Source organism: Trichomonas vaginalis, chromosome V (genome assembly GCF_026262505.1).
Source record: "Trichomonas vaginalis G3 chromosome V, whole genome shotgun sequence".
Taxonomy (NCBI): domain Eukaryota; phylum Parabasalia; order Trichomonadida; family Trichomonadidae; genus Trichomonas; species Trichomonas vaginalis.
In genome coordinates, this window is record NC_067207.1 from 21,402,478 (window position 1) to 21,419,973 (window position 17,496).

The window sequence follows — 17,496 nt, forward strand, 5'->3', positions numbered from 1 at the left end:
CTGAAGCTGGGATATTCATTAAACCCTCTACTTCATTTTCATTATATTTTTCAACTTCTCTTAATTCCTTAATTTTTTCATCTATTTCATCTCTTATTTTTTTCAGTCTTTCAATTTCATTGTATTCATCATCTTTAATCCGTTCTTCATAATATTCAGGGAAAACATCAGGTTCTTTAGGTTTTTCTTCTTCAGATGTGGGATATAAGAAATTTATAACATCATCTTTATTCATTTTTCCATCATAATCTAAATCATTTAATAACTCGGCAAATTTTTGACAATTTCTTAAATAATATTTATTAACTTCATAACCTACCTCCTCTAATATATCCTTTATTTCCTCGTTTGTGAATCCTAATTTTTTAACGTTGTTAGTTTTGACGCTCATTTCATACAAAATAAAAAAATAAAATAATAAACATAACTAAGTTTTAATTTTTCGTAAGAAGTTTATTTTATTTTTATATATAAATCATTCTTAAGGTCAAACAGACTTCTTATTTTTATATGAATTCCATCCTCTTTAATGTCATCAATGATTTCCATTTCATTATTTTCAATTTCTTCTTCTCGTTTATGAGGTCTTTGATTATGACTCCATTGATTCCATGAAATTAAATATTCTTTATCATTATATTTATACCTCATTAGCTTATTTTGGCTTTCATATTCATTTAATAATTCACAATCTTCATTTTTAAATTGAAGTTTAACCCATTCAGGATTTAAACAATGTTTAATTAATCGCGGAATATCTGACATCATCTATATATAGCTTCTTTTATAAAAGATAAAAAAATAAATTATTTTAAAAATAACTTTAATTTTAAAATGATTTATAAATAAATATATTTTAATGCATCGTCTATATATAGATGTAACAAAAAAAGTCACTAAACCCGTCATATCCTACTACTAACTTATCATTTGGAGAAAGTTTCCCAGCTATCTATTAGAAACTAAAGGCTGTGAGGCACTAATATATAATCAGTGCCTCATAGCCTTTAGTTTCTTAATAAAAACGAGAAAACTTGTTCGAAATGATAAACAATTTCGAACAAGTTTTCTCGTTTTAAGGAGGGAATTGTTCCTTATGAGGTATACATCATAACTATATACCTCATAAGGAACAATTCCCTCTTGATATCCTGGATATTTTTGAATATATTTTTTTAATTAAAGTTCTCAAAAGTATTATCAAAAGTGATTTTTAAAAAATATCTCCAATTAATTAACTAATTAAAAGTATTATATTTTTAAAATTAAATAGTTTTTCAATTTTTTTGAAGGAATTGAGATACTTCCCACGACAATAAAATTGAGAGGTTTACATTATGACTGATCTTAGCATGCAACATTATAACTGAAAAACGAGTGAGGAGTATAAAAAATTAACCTCAACTGAATTATCGAACATTCAAAAATGCCTTATTTTCAAAACAACCAAAAACGTACTTCTTTTTACAGAATCTATCATAGAGATATTTTGACATCAAAATATAAAATCTTCGTTTTATTGTACTATCAAAAAATCTCTTTCAATTTTTCAAATTTTTTGTCAAATCTTAAATTTATAATATGAGTGAAGGGGATCGAGCCAACGTAGAATTGTTGAGTCAAAATGACGAGGAAGAGGTTCATAGTATTGTCGAAGAAGTTGCAAAGCCAAAATCCAAATATTCTAAAATTCCTTGTCTCCCAAAAATGTACTGGTTCTTTTACCGAAAACCAATGAACTTCCTTATATTTATACCTTCATTAATAGTCGGATAGACATCAATTCAGTCAAATATTTACGCAGGTAAAATTATTGATACCCTTAGTACAGAGAATCCAATTCAACTGATCAAAAAGTACTCAATTATAATGTTCGTAATAGCTATAATTAATGCAATCTTGAATTTTATCAATAATACATTCTGGAATCAAATTGGATCATCAATCAGTAACAAAGTTAAGAGATGTGTCTTCAAAAAGTTTATGGAAAGCGATGTTACATACATTGATAGGAATTCCATTGGTGATTCATTGAATTTATTAAATGAAGATCCGGCCCAAATTTCATCTGTATTTAACTTCTCAAAATATATGCAATTAAGAAATATTGGCCAAATTATTGCATTCGTTTTTACAGGATTCACAATTAGTGCTCCATTAACTTTATTTGCAATGTTCATGTCAATTTTCACAACATATATCTTTCATAAGATTAGAGATTATGCAGTCAACAACATTAGAGCAAAATTCAAAGTGAATGCAGCAGCTATGACAGTTTGTTTAGAAACGATTTCAAATCCAAGAACAGTTTACTTTTTCGATCAGGAAGAAAGAAGCATAAACAAGTATTATACGATTGTTGATCGTGTTTGCCAACTTGAAAGAATCTTTCACGGAATCTTTTCAATTTCATTTGGTGGAGAACGTACATTTAATGAAGGAACATTTGCTGTAGTGTTATCATTTGGTGGATATCTTGTGATTAGTGATAGAATGTCTGGAGGAAACCTTGTTGCAATGTTGAGAATTATCAGCTCATTTTCATTTTTGTTTGGTCTTTTGATGGGAACAGCCAATAATGAGGCAAGAAGTATGGAAGCAGCAAATAGAGTATTTAATTTATTAGAAAATACTCAGACTGTTGACTTGAAGAAAGGTTTAGAACCAGAATCATTGAAAGGAGATATCGAATTCAAGAATGTTTGGTTCAAATATCCAACTCGTGATCAGTGGGTTCTTAAGAATGTTTCATTCAAAATCAATTCAGGCGACATCGTTGCATTTGTTGGACACAGTGGCTGTGGAAAGAGTACTATTGTTCAGTTACTTCTCAGGTTCTATGATGTCAATTCAGGTGAAGTCTTGATTGATGGTCGAAACATCAAAGAATATTCACCATCATTCATTCATCGAAACATCGGTGTTGTTCAACAAGACAGTGCATTATTCACACTTAGTGTTCGAGACAACATTTTATATGGCAAGACAGACTCAACGAACGAAGACGTCGAGAATGCTGCTAAAGTTGCATTTGCACACAACTTCATCATAAAACTTCCACATCAATACGATTCCATGGTTGGTGAGAAAGGCACAACACTGAGTGGTGGACAGCGCCAACGAATTGCCATTGCACGTGCTGTTCTCAAGAATCCATCTCTCCTCATCACAGACGAAGCGACAGCGGCACTTGACTCAGTGAGTGAGAAGAAAGTCGAGAAAGCACTTCGTTCAGTGATGTCATCACGAACATCTATTATCATTGCACACCGCCTTGGTACGATCCGATGTGCATCACACATCTTTGTTCTCGATGACGGCGAAGTTGTTGAAGAAGGCAGTCACGACGAACTCATTTCACGAAGAGGTGTTTACTACGAACTTGTTAAAATCCAACTCGATGCATAAATAGAATATATAAATGTTTTATTTCTATCTAACATATAAATGTTTTAACATAAATAAAATCATTTTAGAATCAATGTCTGAAAGTTCAAATGAGGAATCACTTGAAGACATTGCTTCTTTACTTGATATTTCCTTTGCAAACGAAATGCTTCGGAGAGAAATAGATCTCCAATCTTTAGCAAATGCTGAAGAAAACTCTGTAAATTTAAATACTATATCAAATCCGTTTGTAATGGATTTACTTGATAAACTTGATCGCCATGAAAAAAATTTACAAAAAGAACTTGATGTTATCGTTCTAGAAAGAGCAAAACCGGATGGAATTAAAAAAGTTTTTACAACAACACCTCAAAATCGCAAGATAATATTAAGATCTATTCTTGTAGCTAATCAAGTTCAAGATCTTGAACAACAAAAAGAACAATTAGTCAAAGAAAATCAAGAATTACTCGATTTTATACAGATATGTCAGTAAAGTTAACAAATTATCTACACATTCTTCTGACACTAGTGATTATGTTATAGTTTATTGATAAAAACGTTGTATTTGTTTGTTTAAAAATTCAAATTTTTATTTTACGCATTTCACATCAGATTTAAAGAGATTACAGTCACATAGTAAAGTAAAACTGATTCTATCAATAGTCTCGATTGGATGATACACGATATTCAATGAAATCTATTAGCATGAGTTCAACTAGATTTATAATAAGATGAAGCAAAAGATTGTTAATGTACAATACATTTACGATAGAAAATATAAAAAAAATGATTTAAGTAAAATTAACAACAAAATTTCAAAGATCGTGATACATTTATGATATGTATTCCTTCTATTCTCTGATACAATAGGAGGTTTAATTACTTCAATATGTAATTTCGGAATATTATATTATTCCTCTGATAATTCATTAGAATTTGCTTCCAAAGCTACTTCTAATGAATTAAATTCAATAACATAATCAAAGTCATCATATTTCTCGTCAAATTTGTGAATTAGAAAATTAATAAAAATTAAAGCAGAACCACATACCAAGTTATTAGCAAAATCTAATGATGATACTATCAAGCTCGATACTGATACAAAGTCACTTGTAAGAAATGAGAAAATAAATAATTTGAAAACAAAATGAAATATTGCAACTGAAATATAGGTTAGAGTATTGTTATGAGGCTGGTACTTGGTTGGATAAATTATTAAGCCTATTATTACTAATAAAATTAAAATAATATTCAATACTTTCATAATTGTATTGAAATTCAGATCAGCGGGCAAAAGATTAACATACAGACAACTTATTCTAGGTATTAAGTGCAGAATGTTTAAGATTAAAGAATAAATCTCTGAAAAAACTATTAATTTGAGATGTTCTTTAAAAATTATCCGTTTGAAGTTGAAAATTAATGATGTTTCGACAAATACGAGCATAAAATTGTAAATAAATTGTAAAAACAGATCAATTTCTTTGGAATTAATTATTTCGACGAAATATGCCATTGGATTTGAGTTTAATAATGTAAATATAAGGTATAATCCATATATTATCATATATGGTCTCGAATTCTCATGAGAAAATAAATTCGAAAATTCTGCAAAAACTGGATAAATAACGAGCAGCAATGAATATATTCTTAAATTTCTTGTATAAATATTCGTATCTGTATCAGGTTGTGAATATTCGAATCTCATTCCTGTCGCATTAAACAAATTTCCATAAAAAGAAACTTGAACATCAAAACTATCTCCATATGTTAACTGATCATTAATTAGTGTATAAGGTACTGATATTCTCTCGTCAGGTTCAAAAAACAAACTAAAGTTGTCTTTTATTATTAATTCTTTCGTTTTAGAATAAATTTTCTTCATGTTCATTAGTACATTCATTGTTTCATTATATTCTGAAAATGGTCTAACTACTGAAACATTTATTTGAAGAAATTTACGTAAATTTTTGATAGGAGCAATGCCAAAATTAAAATAACACTCTGTGTATGAATGCATTCTATGAAATGGTTGAAATTCTACAGTTGTTAACTTTGAACTCTGATGCCTGAATGCTAAATATATAAAATTCAAAAAAAAAGCAATGATATATACCAATGCTGTCCAAATAAATGGGTCATGTGGCCGATTTATTTTACTTTTTGTCTTTGGCTGTTCCTTTTCTAATGGAATTTTGGAAAACATCCAAAAACTCAAGTAAAAATTTAGTATGAATGTGTTTTTATATGAAAGTAATATTGCACTTATATTAAGTACAATAAAGGAAAACGCCTTATATTCAGTTCAGATGTTTGCTGCTTCTTTTTAATTTTGATTTATTATATCTTATCGATTAAGTTAATATTTAAAGAACCATTTTTATTTTTATGATGTATAAGCTTTATTATCATTGAAGAAACGCATCAGAAACAAGTTTATAAAAAAATACAAATATTTTTATTGAATTTCAACATAACAAACAAAATGTTTTTCTGGAATAGCCTGAGAAATTGGAGTTTCTGATTCCTCGATTTCAATTGGAGGAAATCCAGCTTTAATAACAAATTCTTCTGGAAAAACAAACTTTCTAGCAAATGTAAATAACATAGATGTTGGACCATCGCGTGGAAATGCCCTTGTTTGGTTTGAATTTGCATTTGGAAATTGGAATTTGACTGTAACTCTATCTCCTGTTGTTGGCGGTGAAGGAAGTGATGCAAATGCTTCATCAACTGTTTGCTGAAGTACTTTGTTGGTTTCTTCCTGTAATTCTTCTTCTTCTTGATGTAATTCTTCTTGTCTGATTCTTTCTTGTTCACGTTCGAGCGCCCGTTGATAAGCAGCATCCTGATCGTTAACGACAGTTGCTTGGGCATTCTCTGTCTCATTATGTTCGATTCGAATGTAAGAAAGCAAAACTGTTTCGCCAATCAAGCCCTCATGCTGAACAAATATCTGTGATTGAGCTAATGATGTACCTCGTGGACGAACTAAAGCGATTAGAGGCAATGAATGGAATTTTAACATATTTGCTACATTAATACCGTCTGGCGTTGTAATATCGAGAGGTAGGAACAAAAAGCTACGTTGCATTTCTTGCGAAACTGAATCTGAAGACAATACATTGATTACTGGCTGAGTTATTAAATTTTCGCGGCAATAAATGAAAATAAACAATGACCGGTTCAAATTCTTTGCATCTACAAGTGCTTCTTCAATAGGTCCTGGATGTGAATCATATTGAAAACCCCAAGATGCAGAGAAGTCATTGTGAACGTCCTGATATCCATTATCAGAAGGGAGATTGCCATATTGGAATCTGTGCTTAAGTTTCTTTAAGAATCCTAAGACTGTAAGCTTATTTTCGGCAAGCAAATGTTCACCTTCCATTTTTTACAAAATTTTGTAAAAATTTTGGATAAGATTTTCTCAGAATATATTCATTATCCGATGTTCTGAATTTTTGTTAAAATTTTGTAAACACTTTGGAAAATTCGTAATCAGTAGTGGATATGACGGGTTGTGTGACTTTTTTTGTAAATGTAAGAATTCATACGATATTGAACGATTTTGTATCATTATTTTTGACATATGAAGTAAAAAATGTATGATTCTTACGGTTTTTATTCTTACGTTTTAGAATAAATCAAGATTTAAAAATGTAAGACATTTACACTCAACCCATACATGATGTAATAAACACATTAAAAATAATTAACATTAATTTTAAAAATAATTTATTTCATCTTTTATAAAAGAAGCTATATATAGATGATGTCAGATATTCCGCGATTAATTAAAACAAGTGTTTAAATCATGAATGGAATCAATGGAGTCATAATCAAAGACCTCATAAATGAGAAAAAAGAAATTGAAACTAATGATTATTTGAATTTATGAAATCAATTATTTGATTCATTCTTTCTTCAATCTCTTCTATTCTTTTTGTTAAATCATCAATTTTCATTAATGAGGTGATTCTTGATTGAGGAATAGATTTCAAACTAACCACCCCCTTTATTTTTGAAATTTTGAATCCATCAACTTTAAACATTTTAAGTAGTAGAAGCATGCGGGGTGTGTGACTTTTTTTGTAAACGTAAGAATTCATACAATATTGAATGATTTTGTATCATTTATTTTAACATTAATTTTAAAATAAAGTTATTTTTTTATTCTTACATAAATGACCCAACAAGTAAAACCTGATAAAGTGGATAATAGAATTTTAGAGGATGGTGTTCCTGTTTACATTCAAAGATTTAAAGGAAAACAATATTACAGAATGATAAATCCTGAATATGTGAAACATATATTTAATAAAGAAGGATGTAAAGTTTTAAATATTGAAGAGTTTGAAAATACTAAATCTATAATAAAATATGAATTTAGGAATAAATGTTATACAGTTTCATATTATGAATGGAAAACCGGTAAGATTAGAAAACATTTAGGAGATTATGGGGAAAAATCTGAATTCTTTAAATCTAGTATATACGAGAGAGTAAAAGAAATTAGATATAATTATTTTCATGAATGAAAAATAAACTTTAAAAATTTATCTGCATTTTGAAAAAATTTTATTATAAATGATAATATAATTTATTAAATTAATATATAACTTATGAATAATTTATTTTTTTAATTCGTAAGAAAATGAGTGGATCAAGATTCGTAACCGTCAATCAATTAATGGATGCTCTTTCACCAATTCTTGAAAATGTTAAACAAGTAGATGTTTATTTCGATGATTATGTAGAAAGTTTATATTATAAAGGTAAACATAATATTAAACCCATTGCTTTTGCATTTGATAATAAATTAATTGAAAATGCAAAAATTTGGGAATTAATTCCAGATATTGAATTTATAACAAATATTAAGGATAAATGGTTTAAACGAATTCCAACCACTAAAGTTCTTTGTAAATTAATGATCAAAACCGAGGCCAAAGAATTTCATGAATTTACATATCATCCAAATAAAGTTTCAGAACTAGAAAATGAAAAACTTCAGAAAAAATTAAACGATAGACTTTCAAATGATCGTATTGAAAAAATAAATAAACTAGCAGAAGTTGCATTTAATAATGAAATATTTGATGAATATAACCTTGAACTCAGTGATGGACTTTAAGTCCTGGGCTTTAAGGACCCGGCTCAACGAGTTATGATTTATGAAATCAATTATTTGATTCATTCTTTCTTCAATCTCTTCTATTCTTTTTGTTAAATCATCAATTTTCATTAATGAGGTGATTCTTGATTGAGGAATAGATTTTAAACTAACAACACCTTTTATTTTTGAAATTTTGAATCCATCAACTTTAAACATTTTATTCAATTACATGTTGTCAATTCTAAATAATTTTTTATTATTAGCATAATAGTCATTAAATTCTTCAACAGATGAAAAAATTTTTGTTTCAGTAATGGGTTTAACAATGTTTATTTTATTTTGAACATCTTCACTTTCATTTATTTCTTCCTTCTCTGTTTCATTTATTTTTAATATTGGTTTCATTTATCATTAAATAAAATTAGAATATAAGTGATGAAATATATTTTTTAATTAATATTAAATCAGAAATGGCGGCAGGATTCTTTAAAAAATTATGGGAAGGAATTAAGAAAGCAGCAAGTTGGGTTCATCAGAAAATAATAAAACCCATTGCAAACTTTTTGGCACCAGTAGCGAAAACGGCAGGAACTATAATTGGTGGAGTATTAGGTGCTAAAGCAGGTAATCCAGCGATGGGAGCACAAGCAGGTAACGCGGTTGGTGGAATTGCTGAAGGAATACTTAATAAAATAGGAGGAAAGTAGTGGAAAAATAAATATTATTTTTATCTCAATATCGGTTGTAGTCTTTGATAAACTTTTGCTCCCTTATTTAAAACTTCTCTTACCGGAACATTAGGTGCTATTTGTTCCGCAACGTCACTAATTGCTTCTTTATTCTTAAATATCCAATTTGCTCCCTTCTTCATTGTTTCCCAAACTTTATGCGCTCCTCTTTTTACTTTATCCCATAATTTTTTAAAGAATCCTGCAGCCATACTTGATTATTTCATTAAAATTAAAAATTCATTTTCATCTTTTAATTTTGATTTTTTTATTTCATCATAAATGACGACTAACTATTTGGTGCCAAACACTAAACGATTAATGGAAATGTATTTCATTCATTCGAAAAGATAAATGAAATATTCGCAAAGAATGACGGTAGAAGATATATATAGAGAACTTGAAAGTTCATGCTATGACTCTGATGCTCCATATTTTGATGATAAACAAACTCATTTAAGAATTACAAATCCGGCTCATGATGTGAACCAATTAGGTGACACATATATTAAACGTAAAGTTAAAGCAACTTTAGTTTCAAATAAAGCTTTCACATGTGATGCCGCTTTTAAATGCATGCGTTTATTCGTTGGTTATAAATCATCAAATCAAAACTTTAAGCAATTAGAAGTAGAAACCGAAAGAGGTGATGCCGGCTATCTTCAGATGGATTGTGCCCGTGAATCTTTCGCATTTGCAACATATAAACCAAAATCGGAAAGGAAAGTTAAAAAGTTTGTTCATTCATTATATAACAATGTCCAAAAATATGATAACTCAGTATGTGGTAAATATATTGACCCCTCGGAAGTTTTCAAGAGAGCAAATGAAGAAGTTGATATCACTTTTGATATGATTATTCCAGTAAACGATTTGTTAGCATTTCAGGCGTTCGACGATTATCCTAAATCATTTGGTGATATCATTCTTAAATATTATGTTTTCAGGGATACTTTGGTATTTTGCCAAGTTGACCCGTTAAGAGTTGCTGATTTACAAAATTACGTTTATGAAAAGATAACTGATGAAAATTATGAAAAGATTATGAATCATGTTTATAAATACGATCGCAAATTCCAACAAATCGGACTTCCTGCAAAATTAATTACAAGCTTAGCCGCTACATCTGCTGACGCAACAGTTGAAGACGTTATTATTTCATGCACAAAGATGGAAGTTTTAGAGGATAAATGTATTACACCAGGATATGGTTTAATTGAAGAATCAGTTAAAGCAATACCACGTTTATTCAGTAAGGAAGATCCATTCATGATTCCAGCTCAACATATTGACGTTCGCTCACTAAATGGAGGTTGCATCACTCCTGAAGGTATCAGCTCTGATTTCTCATATGCTCTTCATAATGTTACAGATATTGTGTTAGCATTTCCGAAGAATGCAATGCAAAGAACAGTTTTAGAAAATCCAATGCTTCGAGGTCTTCAGGTCACTATAGATTCCAGAAACTTCCCCGATCAAGCGATGACCACAGTGGGTGACATATTCTTTACACGTATGCTTCAAGCTTCTGATTTAGATGGAGTGAATGAATGCACGGAAGAATACGAGGACTCATTAACTAGACCACTGAATGATGATAATGGCACGCCATTAGCTAGAACATGGAAAGACCAAACTTCATTCTTATGCACTATTCCAGTTCAACGTGATGGAGCGGGTATATTCTTTGATGGATTAGAAACTTTCAACTCACAAGTTACAGTACAAGTGAAAGCTTATCCAATCATTCAGGGTGAAAATGACACTTACTGTTCAAAGGTGACAAATCCTCCTCAGGTTTGGTTTACTAGGACTACATATTGGACATGGACACCGGATGAAGGTTTGAAATATCATTCAACAGGTACACCACCACAGTATAGAAGTTCATATGATGAAATATTGATGAATAGAAATGTTTAAAATTATAAATTTATTTTTGATTAAATGGATTTCAATTCTGAAGAATTAACAGGAGTATATAATACATACATAGATGATATGATTAATGAAGCATTGGGTGATAATAAAAATGCTCTATCTAAGGAAAAATTAATGAAAATTCCATATTCTGAATGTTATTTAAATTCAATCACTGCAGCAATTGGTAAACAAAATAAAGGTAAAACATTAACGATATTAAAACAAATTATCATTATTGCTAACACTTCACCCTATTCACATGTGTTAATTTATATCAACCGTTCAGGTTCACCTTCAGATGATACATTTGAATCTTTAAAGCATTTAATCAAAATTCCAATTATTTATTTATCACAAGAAGAAGCGGAAGATTATTTGAAAAACTTTTTAATGTATAAAGAGTTATATAATACAATCAAGAAGCAAGGATTAGATGATAAAATTATTGATAAACAAAGGGATGAATTATTTGAAACACTTTCTATTTCAAATTTTGATAAAGAATTTTTGCATTCACTAATTTTTCTAGATGATGCCGTGAAATCAAAACTAATAACTAATGAGAAATCATATTTTAATCAATTATTAACTCAATGTCGACATATTCAGTGTTCATTCTTCATGGCTGTTCAATACTTTAAAGCATTAAGCACAAACATTAAATCAAACCTGTCCACCCTTTTCATTTTCAGTGGGTTTAGTCGTCAACAGTTGAACGTTATGCTTTATCAAGTGAATTTACCAATGAGCATTAATGAACTTTACACACAATATCAACAATTAGGAGAACATGGAAAAATAATAGTTGATTTAAATAAAGGTTCCATTAAATTCGAATAACTTTTTATAATTAATTTTTATTTTTTATTTATAATTAAACATGACAGAAATTGCAAATCTTCTACAGGTTCCATTAAAACAAGGGACAAACAAAAAGGGTGCATATAATAGAACTATGAAAGTTCCAGACGGAATGAAAGAATTAGTCCACATTGTTGCCGGTCTTCAAAAGGATGTTAAACAAATGAGAAACGTTTTAACATTACCAGAAGCTCAAGCATATGCCAAACGTCATGGACCAAATTGGGAAGCACATGAAGCAGACATTACAGGACCAAATGGAAAGCCTGATGGTATAAATGAAGTCTTTGTTACTGATGGTCAAGGAAATATTAAAGTCATAAATGGGTATAAATTAACAATGACGGATTATCCTAAACGTAAAGCATATAATGAACGTTATCCTATGCAATTTGATGAAAATGGAAAAGCTGTTAAACAATACATTGGAGAAGGTGAAAATGGTCCAATTAATTCATACCGTCATAATCCATATTCTTATTTCAATGAAGAATTAAATGCTATTGAAGAAGGACCAAACGGATTACCTCAATATGTTAACCAGTTTGATGGTCAATATGCAAATATTAGACCTGAAATTTCAGCTAAGAAATTCTTTAAAGTTGCTTTATTCGATCCAGTGTTCAATGAACAGAAAGAAGCAATGAAAGCAGAATTTAAACCAATTCAAGTGGCAAGAATTTCTTCATCTTCACTTTCAGAAGCGTTCAAGGAATTGATAAAGAAACCACTTTATTCTCAACAAGGATATAACTTTGATTTAATTAAAGAAAGTGATAGACGAAATTAGAAAAATCGGATGATTTTAAGAATGCATGTAATGAAATGATTAAAGATATTGTAAATGATAAAATAAGACTGGGAAGAAACTCAAATCAATATCAATAACATAATTGGTGCAGTTACAAAGAAAGTATAAGCAAACAAGGATGAACCTTGGGATATTACCGTAACAACTAAATAAAACTTTAAATATATTTTTCTTTTTTTTATTCAATTATAAATGAGAAGACGTTTCACAAGTCAAAAGAACACAAACGCAAAAGCAGAGATTACGGTTGGTTATAATGTAAATGATGATAAATCACGAATTATTCAAAATGTTAAAGTTAATGTTAGTCCTGAATTAACAAGGTCAGCAACTCAACCAAATTTATTAACTCGTGACTTACCAAAGAAAGAAGAGGAGCAAAATAAAGAAGATGGAGACCCAATCATTTTATCTGAACCTGGAAAAGAACCTGTTGAAATTCCCACTTATCCAACATACCCCCCACCACTTGATAACCCATATAAAGTAGACATTAATTCAGAATTAATGAAAATATATCGCGATATCATAACTGATAATTATGATTCAATAATAAATTTAATTGACCAATCCGGTTTAATTATTTTACCTTATGAATCATTAATTCATTATCGCCATTCTTTGTGATGTTCAAGTTCAGATGTTAAGATTCAATTTTCATAGATGATGAGGTTTCATGCTGCGGAACAGTTGCAAAAATAAATCCTATAAAGGATATTAGCACAATTAAGATATCAAAGAACGGAACAACAACTGAACTTACATTTAACATATAATGATATTTATAATAAAATAGTTGATGAATATAAAATATCACTTTGAAAAATTCTTTGTTAAGGCTATTTAATATTCAAGCATTAACATTATCGAATAATAATCCTTTGAATCATAATCAATAATAATTGACCTTTCACCAGTTTCTATCGTTTGTTTTATTTCTTTTTGTTCCCCCTATCTGGATCGGTCATTGTAATTGTTTTTGTTATAGTATCAAGCTTTATCTTTAACTTCAATCTTTTTTCCATCAGGATATTTAAACCAAAATTCCAAAAAATTCGATATTGTCAATCTGTTCATATTTTAATCTATCAATTACTTTTTAATACCATCTGAAAATCTTATGAAATGTCATTATATGGGTTTGATTGAACCAAATTGAATGAAGTGAAATATAACCTGTGATGAATATGACATCGACTCATATTTTCTGAAAACACTAAAATTTATAACATGAATGAATTTCTTATTCGTTGAATTTATGAATTCTTGAGGTAATCTTATTCTAGTTTTATTTACACTGGAAAATAACGCTTTACCATATTTTTAATCGTAATAAAAAATGTCAATTATCAATATTATTTCGAATAATAACTGTGAATTAAATTTAACAGTTAGTGGAATTTATAATGTTTCTCTCGTTTCTGTGAGTGGTAAATTTAATCCCATTCTTTAGACCTTCGGATTATATATCATTTATTAAAGATGACCATGAAAAAACGTATGATATGTATATAAATAATGTGATAGTGAAATGGGATATTAACATGATTTTAAGTTATTTAAATGAATCATTTATCGTATGGTATGAAGAAAATTTTAAATCAAAAACTGATAAACTTTTTGAACTTGATGAAATAATAATCTTATTAATTTCCGCTGAAAATTAAATTTTTGTACTCCTCGTCTTCGTTCATTGTTGGGGATATTAATTTTGAAAAAAGATGTTGGGGATGTTTTGTATTCTGACACTGGTTCCAATTTCATTTTAATCAAATGTGATAAAGTTAATACCCCAATGAGATTTTCACACCAAACATTAGACCCTAACTCTTACCCATCAATACAAAACATTTTATCCATCAACTTAAACACATTTTCTTTATCATATCCGTTTCAATTATCCGGGAATTCATTTATTCTTCATTCAAAAGATTTATCAAATATTAAATTTAGAATAACTGACCTATTTGATTGTGATTTAGAATTTATGAATGAAATATTATGGACTTTTCAAATAGAGAAAATAGCTGATGAGATAACGGATTAAATATTTATTTTTAAATCGTAATAAATGATTAAACAACAGCAACCACAACAACTTAAGGCACAAACCATTACATACGCCACATATGCATATAATTCAAAGACGGCAGAACAAACACAAAGGTTGAAATATGGAGATTTGGAGATAGTATTGAAAAATGACCATTTCGAATTCGTTTGCAAAGGTGGTGCGGTGATATCAAATATAAAAGAAATTTTATTTATGAATTCAAAAATTAAAGGAATAACGGATGATATAACATCAATTCCACCAGAAGAACAAAGATATTACGCATTAAATGCATTTCCTAAAGTTTTGAAGATTGGAAGATTTAATTTAAATGAGGAATTCATAGAAGGTTTCCTAAATGACATAATGAAGAAGGCGGATAAGGAATACGTGGATAGTGAGTTAAATAAGAAAGCAGATAAGGAATACGTGGATAGTGAGTTAAATAAGAAAGCAGATAAGGATTGGACATCGGCGACTTTTAACGTTAAAGCTGATACAAAATGGGTTTTAGCATGTTTAGACAATAAAGCTGATAAGGAATACGTGGATAGTGAGTTAAATAAGAAAGCAGATAAGGATTGGACATCGGCGACTTTTAACGTTAAAGCTGATAAGGAATACGTGGATAGTGAGTTAAATAAGAAAGCAGATATGGATTGGACATCGGCGACTTTTAACGTTAAAGCTGATACAAAATGGGTTTTAGCATGTTTAGACAATAAAGCTGATAAGGAATACGTTAATACTAAATTAAATACAATTCTTGAGATGATTTACCCCATTGGTTCAATATATACATCAATGAATTCAACAAATCCGGCAAGTGTTTTAGGTTTTGGTACATGGCAAAAATAACGATCGTTTCTTATATTGTGCTAACTCATCAAAACAAACAGGAGGAAGTAAAACAATTACGGGTGAAAATTTACCTGCTCATAGTCATTACGTTAATTTAAACACAACTGAAGCAGGATGGCATAAGCATAGATATTGGGATTGGTCAGGAATGATAAAAGGTAAAGGATATGATGTTAAAGATGAAGTTAAATTTGCTATTAATTGTTACTGGAGCGATACACAGGGTTCAGGTAATCATACACATAATGTTTCAGGATATACACAAACGACGGGACAGAGTAAAGATTACATGCCTCCCTATATGACAGTTTATGCATGGTTTCGCACGGACTGAAAGTCATGAGCTCCAATTCAGCATACCTCAGTAATGAAATTATACAACTGAAGACCATAACCATAATATTAATGTTTTCATTATTTTTTTCAGTGTGCCTATGTGCCCATGTGTGCCTAGGTCAATTAACTTCTTTTAAAAATGGTGACAACATGACATTTTGACAACAGGCATGAAAGGAGGAAGGCAAAAATAAATTATTTTTGAAGAACTGAAGGTGTGCCTATGTGCCCATGTGTGCCTAGGTCAATTAACTTCTTTTAAAAATGGTGACAACATGACATTTTGACAACAGGCATGAAAGGAGGAAGGCAAAAATAAATTATTTTTGAAGAACTGAAGGTGTGCCTATGTGCCCATGTGTGCCTAGGTCAATTAACTTCTTTTAAAAATGGTGACAACATGACATTTTGACAACAGGCATGAAAGGAGGAAGGCAAAAATAAATTCAAATCATACTTTATAAAGCTTCATTTACAGGTATTTCGTCGTCAGTAAATGAATCCTCATTATCGTTTAGTTCAACCTGTTTATATAATCCTTTCATTTCTTCTTTCAAAACATAACACCATGTTTGTTTACCGTCTATTCTTCTTCGTTTCTTATCACATTTATCCTTAATGCTCATTTGGAAATTCTTCTCTTTCATGTCTGATGGTTTGCAGAATAGAGCATTTTTACACGTCATACCTGCACACAATTCATCATAATGTGTATTTATCCATTCATCTAAAGGATTTGTTGATAATTCCATTAAATCTTGTTTGGCTTCAGTCATCGGTATGATTCGTACATTAAATGATGAAAGGTCGTAATTGATAAAATATGTTAGTAAATTATCATAAAATTCCTTTGTGCATGAATCCATTAAATTCTTGAAGTAATCAAATTGACCCTTAAATTTACCATTAACCCTTAAAACTACATATCTTCTGTCTCCAACTTCAATTTTGACAGGGTAAACGTTATTAGTTACGAAAATGAAATTGGCAACATTTTGAGCAGTTCTTCTGGGTTGATTCTTTTCATTAATTCTAATCTCATTATCCGTTATAATTGATTTCAAAGCGTTGAAGTTTGCGAGTCTGTCTTCACCAACATTCTTGAGTTCATTAAGTACAAGAAACATTTTATTCTCAACTACTGAATTGAAATTACCCGTTAGCTCACCTATTTCGGTAATGTTTTTACATGAATAACCAGCGAGAAGTTCAGAAATAATGTCTGTAAATCTGTTTTTACCTGTTCCCTGAAGTCCTTTCAAAATAATTGCTGTTTCATTCTTGATTCCAGGATGTTGAATCATTGATGCAATCCAGCCGAGTAGGTATTTATACACTTCATCGTTATTATCACAAATGGCTTCTTTAATGAAATTCATAAACATCTCAATTTTTGTGTAATCTACTTTTTCAA

At 29.6% G+C, this 17,496-nt stretch overlaps 6 protein-coding genes and 1 pseudogene across 7 annotated transcripts, besides 3 other annotated features; 5 read left to right on the forward strand and 2 right to left on the reverse strand.

Annotated features, from left to right (window-relative positions):
* Window positions 1-486: part of a mobile genetic element that runs on past the window's edge.
* Window positions 487-967: 481 nt separating this feature from the next.
* Window positions 968-1,144: a mobile genetic element.
* An 839-nt stretch (window positions 1,145-1,983) lies between these two features.
* TVAGG3_0377930 (ABC transporter type 1, transmembrane domain domain-containing protein) lies at window positions 1,984-3,408 on the forward strand (the record flags this gene model as incomplete). Its single annotated transcript, XM_001296753.1, has 1 exon — window positions 1,984-3,408. One exon carries the CDS (start codon window positions 1,984-1,986, stop codon window positions 3,406-3,408), a length of 1,425 nt encoding a protein of 474 aa, XP_001296754.1.
* A 73-nt stretch (window positions 3,409-3,481) lies between these two features.
* TVAGG3_0377940 (uncharacterized protein) lies at window positions 3,482-3,883 on the forward strand (the record flags this gene model as incomplete). Its single annotated transcript, XM_001296752.1, has 1 exon — window positions 3,482-3,883. The coding sequence occupies one exon, from the start codon at window positions 3,482-3,484 to the stop codon at window positions 3,881-3,883; it is 402 nt and encodes a 133-aa protein (XP_001296753.1).
* Window positions 3,884-5,790: 1,907 nt separating this feature from the next.
* Window positions 5,791-6,867, reverse strand: TVAGG3_0377950 (FAS-associated protein family; the record flags this gene model as incomplete). Its single annotated transcript, XM_001298383.1, has 1 exon — window positions 5,849-6,781. The coding sequence occupies one exon, from the start codon at window positions 6,779-6,781 to the stop codon at window positions 5,849-5,851; it is 933 nt and encodes a 310-aa protein (XP_001298384.1).
* A 3,717-nt stretch (window positions 6,868-10,584) lies between these two features.
* Window positions 10,585-17,496: part of a mobile genetic element that runs on past the window's edge.
* On the forward strand, window positions 11,185-12,000 carry TVAGG3_0377970 (uncharacterized protein; the record flags this gene model as incomplete). The annotated part of the gene is made up of 1 exon (XM_051231992.1): window positions 11,185-12,000. One exon carries the CDS (start codon window positions 11,185-11,187, stop codon window positions 11,998-12,000), a length of 816 nt encoding a protein of 271 aa, XP_051101722.1.
* TVAGG3_0377980 (uncharacterized protein) lies at window positions 12,041-12,642 on the forward strand (the record flags this gene model as incomplete). The annotated part of the gene is made up of 1 exon (XM_051231993.1): window positions 12,041-12,642. A coding segment is annotated over one exon (602 nt), but the record flags the coding sequence as incomplete, so codon positions are not given.
* On the forward strand, window positions 14,904-16,065 carry TVAGG3_0377990 (annotated as a pseudogene). The gene has a single exon. A coding segment is annotated over exon 1 (1,162 nt).
* On the reverse strand, window positions 16,541-17,461 carry TVAGG3_0378000 (uncharacterized protein; the record flags this gene model as incomplete). The annotated part of the gene is made up of 1 exon (XM_051231994.1): window positions 16,541-17,461. One exon carries the CDS (start codon window positions 17,459-17,461, stop codon window positions 16,541-16,543), a length of 921 nt encoding a protein of 306 aa, XP_051101724.1.